General features: G+C 47.1%; 2 protein-coding genes across 2 annotated transcripts in view; both read right to left on the reverse strand.

Moving 5' to 3' along the window:
• LOC113457658 (zinc finger protein 420-like) overlaps positions 1–10,723 on the reverse strand; it is a 1,205,902-nt gene that overhangs the window by 1,086,458 nt on the left and 108,721 nt on the right. The window lies entirely within an intron of this gene.
• Positions 3,172–4,439, reverse strand: Thap8 (THAP domain containing 8). Its single transcript, XM_026786307.1, has 2 exons — positions 4,302–4,439; positions 3,172–4,058 (listed from the first exon to the last, which is right to left on the reverse strand). Exons 1-2 carry the CDS (start codon positions 4,437–4,439, stop codon positions 3,861–3,863), a joined length of 336 nt encoding a protein of 111 aa, XP_026642108.1. The 3' UTR covers positions 3,172–3,860.

The raw sequence follows: 10,723 nt of genomic DNA on the forward strand, positions 1-10,723 counted from the left end.
AACAGGTATGGTATGGGCCTACAACCCCAGCTCTTAGGAGGCTGAAGAGGAAGGCGTACAATTCAGTTCAACCTGGGCAACGTAGCAAGAACCAATCACAAGTCCTTCCTCCACCACCTCCCACCCACAAGCACGTACACACACACAAACACACACATGCATGCCCACATGCAAGCACACACGCCAGTGTGGTCCACCATAGCCCACAATGGCCCTATATGAACATGCCTGACACCTCTCCTCCTTCACCTTCTCTCACTTCTCTGCAGCTACCCCTGTATTGCCACAGTTCCTTCTGCTGGGGAACTCTTCTCCCAACACCAGTATGGTCCCCTCCCTTCCCTCTTAGTATTTTACCCATGGGTGTCTTCTCAGAGGTATCTTGTTCTCCTTATAAAGATTGCACCCACCCCCTTATGTTTTCTCTAGAGAAATACAGCCTTCCTTAATCTGATGACCCAGATGGTAGGGTCTCTGCAGAGTTGTTCTTACATTGGTCCAAGTGCCCTCCAGACAGGCTCCCTTTCCACCCCACCCCAACCCTGCCACCGCCACTGTAAATCATCCCTCTTCAGTCTTCAGAGCACTTCAAACTGACATTATTGGTGGATTATTGGTTTTCTAGTGCACCGTCTACTCAAGCAGACATGAACCCAAAGGCAGGGATGGTTTGGGGCTGTATTCACAGCTGTGTCCCCCAACTCCATAGCAGGCTTGGTACAGCATCCCAGAGCACTTCAGAACCAGACACAGCACCCCTTGAAAAAATAATCCTTGTTCTGCTCATAGTCTGTCTGACTGATTGCCAAGGGTAAGAGTTGGGGTTGGCAGGGGCTGGACACCCCAGAGGATGAGCATCCCAAGGGAGGAGGGCTGCACAGCAACTTGGTCCAAGGTCATATACAAGGTTCAAGTGGATGGGAGTGAGACCCAGATGCTGGGGACACTGCTCCTCCCCAGGTGCAGGCAGTAAGGTCAGGCCAATGCCAAGTGAGATGCCTCTTCTTCCACCTTCTATCTGTCTGTCAACCCTGCCATTCTGACCCTTACACACAGGGTATCTGGGTGTCCAGGGGCCTGAGCTTAGCGTCCACGGTGGCAGGTGTATGCCCGGCCTTCCACAGATGATGGTGAAGAGTTGAGGCTCCTCAGGTCCAGGCAACTGGGTCATTCCAGTAAGAAGTGGTAGAAACGGGAAACACAGGGAGAGAAACAGGCATGCTGAAAGGAACAGGAAAGCCAGGGATGTGGGAAACAGTAAGACGTGGAGAGAAGCGGGGAGACAAGGCAACAGATGCGGAGGACGGGAAGATAAATGCAGGGAGGACCAGCTTGGAGCAACAAAGACACGGAAAGACACAGTGATATGGGGAGTGACATGGGGAGATGGGGAGACAGGCGGAAGGCGGCAAGATGGAGACAGAAAGTCAGTGAACGTGGAGGTGAGATAAGATGAATTAATTAGTACGGGGCAGGAGAGATGGCTCAGTGGTTGAGGGTACTGGCTGCTCTTCTAGAGGCCCTGAGTTCAATTCCCAGCGCCCACATGATAGCTCACAACCCCCTATAATGAGATCTGACTATAGCATGTAGGCATACATGCAAATAGAGCACTCCTACACATAAAAAAAGAAGATGGAGTATCTCTGATGGCAATTCAGGAAGTCACCAATCTGCTTACAGTAGATGGGAGGTCTGCCCTTTTCTGAATGGAGATGGAGGAGGAGCAGATGGGGAGGGATAGATGGGAAAGGGGAGGTGATGGGAGGAGGGAAGGGAAACTGGTTGGTTGGTGCAGGAGGTTCTTTTATATTTGTGTTGCTTTCATTGGTTGAATAAACTGCCTTGGCCTTTTGATAGGGCAGCAATTAGGTAGGCGGAGTAGACAGAACTGGATGCTGGGAAGAAGGGCAGACAGAGAGCCGACATGGAGCTGCCAGGTCAGACATGTTGAATCTTCCCTGGTAAGCCACAACCTCGTGGTGACATACAGATTAATAGAAATGGGTTAAACCAAGATGTAAGAGTAAGCCAAGAAGAGGCTAGATATAATGGAACAGGCGGTGTTTAAATTAATACAACTTCTGTGTGGTTATTTCAGGTGTAAGCTAGCAAGCCGGCTGGGACAAAAAGCAGGCCCTCTCCCTACAACAGTTGGTTGTAAAACAAATGAAAAAAAATGTTATTTAAATAAAATTAAAAAGAAAAAAAGATGAATTAGTAAGAGGCAGACACTTAACAGGGGCAGGGACAGTGTCAGCTCAGGGACCCCAGCAAGCTCCGAGGAGAGCTCCAGGCATCAGTCTGAGCTGTCCCAGCCCCACAGTACAACTGGTGCCCAGGCCAGTCTCAGAGCATCAGGGACAGCCACACTGCATCTCCAGCTGACCACTGCCGCCTGGGAAAATGAACCCAGTGCTCTTATCTACCGAGTAATTACAAACCAACCGTTCTACAGCACTGTCGTGACCGAACAGTCTCACCTGGAGGGTCTGTCCATCCCACCAGCTGAACATGCTTCTGCTAGAGTACTAAAGGAACTAGGACCTCACACATGCTAAACAAGCACTTACCACTGAGTTAGAGTCCACCCCTACCATGGGTGGTCAAGCAGAGGAAAGATATGGTCAAGATTTGATTTATTTTACACCCCCCGAAAGACCAAACTCAGTAGTTCAATACTGGAGTTTGCCTAAGAGCTTTAGACACCTTGAAGGGGCACAAACATGAGCTCCATGGTGGTCAGGTGGGGAGGGGCTGCAAACACAAGCTCTGGGCTGTTCCTGGTTCTACAGTTGTTTAGATTTATTTATTTATTTATTTATTATGTATACAGTGTTCTGTCTGTATGTGTGCCTGCAGACCAGATGAGGGAGACAGATCTCATTATAGATCGTTGTGAGCCACCATATGGTTGCTGGGAATTGAACTCAGGAAGAGCAGTCAGTGCTCTTAACCTCTGAGCCATCTCTCCAGTCCCAGTTCTACAGTTTTATACCTACCTGCTTTGGGGCAAGGTAAGACTCTGTGCTTTTATTTTATTTATATATTTATTATTATAATTGTAATTCTTATTTTGGTTTTTCAAGACAGGGTTTCTCTGTGTAACAGTCCTAGCTGTCCTGGAACTAGCACTGTAGACCAGGCTGGCCTTGAACTCACAACGATCCGCCTCTCTGCCTTCTGAGTGCCAGGATTAAAGGTGTGCACCACCAAAGTCCGGTCATTCCATGCTTTTGTATATGGAAAACGGCACAAGAGCCGCATCATAATTAGAGCAGTTTTCGCTAAGTTCCAGTCTGGCATGGAGAATGTGCTCCCTAACCATGTTTCCTAACTATGCCTTAGTTGAGCAGCCGTCGCTCAGCTTTGACTGATGATTGGCTGGTATCAACAGATGTTTAATGTCTGCTTACTTCTGACAGGGTTGCAGATAGCCTAGGCTGGCTTTGAACTTGCTGAGATTACAGACCGGCACTGACATTCCAGGCCTGTTTTATCAGGCTGGTGTTGGAAATGGAGTGCAGATCCTGGCCCTTACTAGGCAAGCACTGTGCTGCGAGGTCACATTTACAACCCCAAAGGCAGGAGAGGTTCTTTAAACACGGGACCCTGGTTTAGAGCAGAAACCCTGCAAGTGGAGCAAAGCGTCCTGGGTACCAGTTCCAGCGCACTCACTCAGCACAATGGATCGTTGTGTGTACAGGCCAGCAGGCTCTCCCCGTGCAGCTGCTATGCCAGCTGTTCCAAAGCTTGCAGCTGTGCTTGGCGCCACTCCTGGCGCCTCTATAACCTGTGAACTCTCTGTTGCAGTGCCCCAAGAGTAGCTTCCAGCCCAGCTTGTGGGGGCCGGTCAGGAACTAAAGGTCTTGGCCCTGTGGAAGCATGCGGGAGGGACAAGGGGTCAGGAGCATGGTCTCTGATGAGGATCCCAGTACCATGAAATGCACAGGGCCAGAGGCCATGCTGCTGAGCTCCAGAGGCGTGGATGAAACCTCCTGCCCGGGAGGAAGAGGCAGTGCCACAGGCATCTCGGTGCTTCTGGTTCTTATCTGGTTCCATCTTATCTAAAAGACAAGATGGGGGTGAGGGAGTAAAGCATCAGAGAATATTCTAAGGGACATTCCTTTAGACCTAAGAGCTGGGGTCAGTTTCTACAGAGACCTCCCTTAGGAGGGGAAGACCAAAGGACAGAATCAAAGAGGGGAAGAAGCCTGGGGTCCAGATTCTGTGGCTATTTCGCAGGTGGCGATGCTGGGGATCAGCTTCTACAGGGCCCTCCTTGCCTTGTCGGCTGGTACCTGGAAGATGGAGAGCAGGACATCAGGCCGCAGGTGACCAACTCCCCATCGCCCCTGGAAGCACGAGGGTGTGAAACGCTCACTGCACAAGCAGCACAAGCAGCAGTGGCAGCTGGGTACCCAGTGCTCATGGCCCATGTGCCATGGCTAGGCCTGGAACCTGCAACACAGTAGAGCCACTACATAAGTGCCACAGGTCTCCATGCACCCTGACCCGAGGATATTCACACCCAAGGACCCTGGGCTCCAAGTTCATACCTCCCACCCAGGCTGGCTTTCTCATGCTCACAGCCTATTCTGAGGCTCCAGCGTCGCCCATCCTTCCTTCACTGCTCCTCTCATCCCAACTTGAGTCCTCCTTCTTCCTGCTGGGTTCTGCCATGGCTACCCACTGGCACCCTCTAACGTTGCTTCTATGCATGAATTTGAGGGAGGAGCTTATAACATTGGATATCTAGAATATGAGAGATCAAGAGAAATATTTCTTTCCTATTTATGTAACAGGGATTTTCCCCCAGTATAACTGTGTGTGTATGCATACATGTGCATGCATGTGCACATCCAAGAAGCATCCTCCTATAAGTGGACATGGTAGAGCATACCTGCAATCCCAGCAATAGGAAGCCGAGGCTGGAGAGTTACCATGCATTTGAAGCCAGCCTGAGCAACATTGTAAGACACCCCCCCCCTTGCACAGCCCCACCTCCCCAAAAAAAACCTGGGGAATGTAGCTCACATGGGAGAGCACTTGTCTACCTCTTCCCCAGCACCATGTAAAACATTATGGTGATGCATGCTTGTAATCCCAGCACTCAGGAGGTAGAGGCAGGAGAATCTCAAGTCCAATTTGAAGATAATCTTTGGCTACATAGTAAGCTTGAGTCGCTGTTTCAGAAAACATTAAAATAATGAATAAATAAAAAAAGGGGCAGAGGGCTGGAGAGATGGCTCAGAGATTAAAAGCACTGGCTGCTCTTCCAGAGGTCCTGAGTTCAATTCCCAGCAACCACATGGTGGCTCACAACCATCTGTAATGAGATCTGGTGCCCTCCTCTGGCGTGCGGGCATACATCGAGGTAGAATGCTATATACATAATAAATAAATAAATCTTAAAAAAAATTATAAAAAAGGGGGGGCAGAGAGATAGCTCAGTAGATAGAGGGGCTTCCTACCAAGCTTGATGACCTGAGTTCAATTCCCAGGACCCACATGGTGGACAGAGAGAACTCACTCTTGTGAGTTATCTTCTGACCTCCTCATATATACCACATACATATTACAAATAAGTGCAATAAAAAATAAATAAAACATTAACCCAAACGCAGGATATAGACCCCCACGTGCAATAAACCAACTGGTAAAAAAAAATAAGACAAGTGGAGAAAACAGTCATAAACTATATTGGATAGTCATAAGAAATTAATTCTGAGCTGGGTAGTGGCGGCACACGCCAGTAGTCCCAGCACTCTGGAGGCAGAGACAGGCAGATCTTTGAGTTCGAAGCCAGCATGGTCCACATAGTGAGTGTCAGGGTAGCCAGGGCTACACAGAGAAACCTTGTCTTGAAAAACAAAACCCAACAAGACATTGATTCTGTGGGGCTGGAGAGCTGGCTCCATGGGCAAAGCACTTGCTGTGCAAACATGAGGACCTGAGTTCGGATCCCCAGCACCCACATAAGAGCCAGGCAAAGGCAGTGCATAGCTAGAACTCGGGTACTGGGAGGTGGAGTTCACTGGCCAGCCAGTGGAGCCAAAATGGTGAGCTCTAGGCTCAGTGTGAGATCTTGTCTCAAAAATAATCTATAAATAAATAAATCAGGTGGGAAGCAATGGGACTCCTGATGTTGACCTCTGGCACCTGTACCGTGCGTGTGTGCACTCGCGCATGCGCACGCACGCACGCACACGCGCACACAGAAATCAATGTTGCTAAGCATGGATACTATATTAGTTTCTGCTTCTGAAATAGTCTTAGAGTGAGTGCGGTGGCACAAACCTGTGACCCCAGCACTTGGAGGCTGAGGCAGCAGGACTGACAGATCAAGCTCCTGCTTTCCACGTGACTTGAGTTCTGGTTAGCTCATCCTCTGGCAGCTGCCAGAAATTATTAGCATTAAATGTTTCTCCTAAGTCAGTAAAAGTGGAGCTGGTTTGCTACGTAGCACTAGATCACTTACACGGGCACCCATGCACAGAGACATTCACAAGGCTTTCCACACTAATTCAATGTTTTTTAATTGATAGATTCTAAGTATTTTTAATGGTTTTATTTATTTTTAATTTTATTCTTTGTGCACTGGTGTTTGGTGTTTGTCCTGCACGTATGTCTATTTGTGAGGGTGTCAGATCCCCTGGAACTGGAATTACTGATAGCTGTGAGCTGCCATGTGGGTGATGGGAATTGAACCTGGGTCCTTTAAATAAGCAGCCAGTGCTCTTAACCACTGAGCCACCTCTCCAGCTCCTTCAAATTTCAAATACTAAATAATGGTACACAAAAGAGGAATGACATCACAAGCGGAAAACTCGTGCTGGTGTTAAAGGTGCACACTCCTTTCAGCTCTGCACACAGGAAGCAGACACAGGCTCAGCTTGTTCTACACAACATATTCTAGTCCAGACAGGGCTACATGGTGAGACCTGTCTAAAAACATACAAACAAGAAACACAGCTGACTGGAGGAGCATTTGGGGAGATGTTTCAGTGGTCAAGAGCATTTGCTGCTCTTGCAGAGGACTAGAGTTCAGTTCCCAGCACCGGCACCAGGTGGCTCACATCTGCCTGTAACGCCAGTTCCAGGAGATTCTCTGCCCAGTTTTGCCCTCTGTGGGCACATGCACACCCATGGCATGTATACACGCTGACACACATATACACATTTTTAAAAGTAGTACTGCAATCGAAGGGAAATAAGAATGTACATTCAGGTTTGTGTCTGTCTACACAGAAACCATAGGGAGGGGGACATGGTGACATGCGACTGTAATTGTAGAACTTGGGAGGCCAAAGCAGGAGGGTTGCAAGGTTAAAGCTGGCCTGGGCTACACAGCAAGTTATAGACCAGTACAGACTATATAGGGAGACACTGTCTGAAAGAACTAACCCAACCAGGAGGAACTATAGGAAGGAAATATGAAAAATTACAAGGACTAATAGTGGGGAAATAGAGATGATGGGAGTGAGACATGGCAGACAAAAGCCAGGTAACCTGGGGACTGCAGGAAAAGGGGGCTGACTCAGAGACACTGACACCCCAAGAGCAGAACTCAGGGTACACAGCCAGGGAGTCTGAATGTCGCAGTCCTTCAGCCTCCTTCTGGGAGCTAAGTGTCCTGACTAGCCCCATTCTTCCTGGACACAGACAGGAGATCTAGTGATGCCGCACCCTTCCCCTCCCTACACACACAGCCTGCCAGCTGACTCCTCCAATATCCACCCTCTTCCTACTCCTTCCTAACAGGAGTACAACCCTGAGGTCATTAGCATTTTCTGGGGAAAGAGTGTCCTAGGCGAGCCCTGTGACCTGACCATGTTCTGGCCAGTACATGGTTTCTGGTAGTGTGGGCTGTGTAAAGGATGCTCCAGCAGAAGGCTTCAGAGAACAAAGAAGGAAAGTGATTAGCATAATAAAAGCGATCCCCAACTTGGCCTTGCTTTCCTTCAGACAGCAGCATTCACGACGGGCCCTCCCTCTAAAAACCGACATTAACTGGACAAGGGTTCACCTTTGCCACCTGTGAGCCTGGTTGGGTCGCATTTAGAGGATGGGATGGCATGCTCTCAAGATTGTTTCTTTCTTATTAACATGGCTAGTGATGTATTCAGAGTGGTTAAGTGTGCAGCTAAGACCACACTCCCACCTTCTTTTGCAGTTATGGGGAACAAAGCTACCACTGAATGGGGTTCCTGGGAAGGTCTTGGAGAGGAAGCTGACTCAGTTGAGCACTGAGACCTTTCTGTGTTTCCTCCCTTCGGCGGGGGGCGGGGAATGCTGGGGGGGGACACAGGCAAAGGACAACAGAGCAGGAGAGGACCCTCACATTAGAGATCAACCTCTGCACTTGTTTGACACAAGAGAAGCATAAGGGTACTGGAGACGTGGCTCACTGGTCAAGAGCACATATTGTTCTTTTTTTGTTGTTGTTTTTTTTTTTGTTTTTTTTTTTTTTGTTTTTTTTTTGGTTTTTCGAGACAGGGTTTCTCTGTAGCTTTGGAGCCTGTCCAGGAGTGCATATTGTTCTTACAGAGGATCCAAGTTCAAGTTTCGTTCCGAGCACCCACATTGGGAGCAACTCCAGTTCCAGGAGGATCCAGTGTTTCTTGTCTCCCCAGATAATGGCAATCACATGCCTATGCCCCACACAAAGAATTAAAACAAACCTTAAAGAGAAACAAACAAAACCTTTGCTCTACTCCATTGACAAGCTGCTTAACTGTATATAATTGCTATGCCTGAAGAATGTGCCAGTTTTATGGGACACTCCTAAACACAAAATTTCCCAGGAGATACTGGGTAGATCTCTGCATTTTCGCTTTTCCTCCTCATAAGACGCGATGTTCCAAGCAGGGACAGCTCCTCCAGGCTGAGTGCCCAGCTGTGGAACTGGGTTACCAATGACCTGCAATGGACAGAGTGAGCAAGGACCATACCTGGGCCACAGTAAACCACTGAGATTGGGATATTTGTGATTACAGTGTAACTTAATGGTGCTGGTTCCGTAGGCTTTGTAACTTGCTCAAGCCACTGTTAGTTCAGAACTTTGTGACTGTTAAGAAGATATAACTCCCTACTAGTAATAGGCCCCTATAACAAAGCCCCAAAGGACTACTGAATGTTCTCTCTGCCTCCCATGCAAACATTCAACTCGCGTCCTAGGAGCCATTCCTCATGTGCTTTACCTCATTTCCTTCTTGACACCAGGCCTGCTCTTGAATCTCTTTAGAAAACATCCTTTTTCTTTCATTTTTTTGTGGGGTGGTAGTTGAGATGCGGTCTATGTAGCCCTGGCTGTCCTGAAACTCGGTGTAGACCAAGATGGCCTCATATGCCTGCCTCTAGCTCCTTTGTTCAGAAATTAAAGGAGTATACCACCATGCCTGGGTTCTCTCCCCTTTTTAATTTCTCTGGGTTTCTCTGTGTAGCCCTGGCTGTCCGGGGACTTGCTCTGTAGACCAGGCTGGCCTTGAACTTAGAGATTCCCCAGCCTCCGCTTCCTAAGTGCTGGATTGAAAACATTTGCCACCACCTGTCTCTTTTTTTCTTTATTCTTTGTTTTTTAAGACAGTGTTTCTCTGTGTAGCTGATGTGGGATTCCCCTCTGTATGCTGTGAATAGGTTTTATTACTATTTGTTAATAAAGAAGCAGCTTTGGGCCTACAGCAGGGCAGAATAGAGCAAGGCAAGAATTCTAAGCAGAGATAGAGGAGAAAAGAAGGCAGAGTCGTGGAGACTCCATGTAGCTACTGAAGGAGAAGGACAGCCTGGTCTACAGAATGCGTTCCAGGACAGCCAAAGATACATAGAGGAACCCTGTCTCAAAAAAACAAAAATTAAAAATAAAAATAAAAGAAATGGAGTTTAAAATAAAGCCATGTAAAGATGGAAAATACAAAGATAATCTGAATACTGTATGTTTTTGTGTTGTCTTTGAATGGTTTGATGGCTGAGGAAGGAGCAACAGCTGCTAAAAGACATTGGATTATAAATGTTGCTGGATTAATCCAACCTATATATTTTGAAAATGCTTTGACTTCAAAATTTGATTCAAAAAATATTACTTTGGAGAAGAGATTTTTAGCTTTTGTTTCCACAGGAAATGAAAGGCTGTGGATTCATTCTGGGTTAAGAAAAATCAGGTTTGATCAAGGAAGACCCCCCCCGAAAATTCTCCATTAGGAACAGATGGCACAGATGATTCAACATTTCAGAGGACCTCTGTTAGAGTTTTCCTCTGAGTTTTACATCCAGAACAGCCTCTCAAGATTATTGGCTGAGATGATCCAGCCTCACAGAATATTCCAGTCAGGACTTAACTATAATCCTAAATTTTCTTTAGGTCCCCATAAGATTACCAGCACCCCCAATCAACAGGAAGGGTAGCCTAGAAAACTATGCCCATATTCCCATAGAATGGATTATGGATGTTTGTCATTGTTTAGAGTGTTGGTTACAAGTTGTTATGGATAATGGTCAGGAAAAAAAGCTAAACAAAGGAGATTAGATTTAGAGTTCTTGTTTTCAAAAGAAAAAAAAAGGGAAAGTACTGTGGGACAATGATCTTTGTACATCACCCAAATTCCCTAAATGATTGCTTATAAATGTTTCTTTACATTTAAAGGGGGATATGCTATAGAGATGAATACTTTGCATTGGTATGGATCTTGGTTTATTAATACAAATTTAAAGTCAATTTTGTTAT

The sequence above is a fragment of the Microtus ochrogaster genome, linkage group LG4 (genome assembly GCF_000317375.1).
Source record: "Microtus ochrogaster isolate Prairie Vole_2 linkage group LG4, MicOch1.0, whole genome shotgun sequence".
Classification (NCBI taxonomy): Eukaryota; Metazoa; Chordata; class Mammalia; order Rodentia; family Cricetidae; genus Microtus; species Microtus ochrogaster.

What these genes read in the sequence shown, in the direction of transcription:
- Thap8 (XM_026786307.1), bottom strand. Translation starts at nt 4,439, where the DNA reads ATGGGCCATGAGCACTGGGTACCCAGCTGCCACTGCTGCTTGTGCTGC. An exon ending in TCCTGCTCTCCATCTTCCAG is followed by an intron (nt 4,059 to 4,301) that starts GTACCAGCCGAC and finishes TAGATAAGATGG; the next exon opens with AACCAGATAAGAACCAGAAG.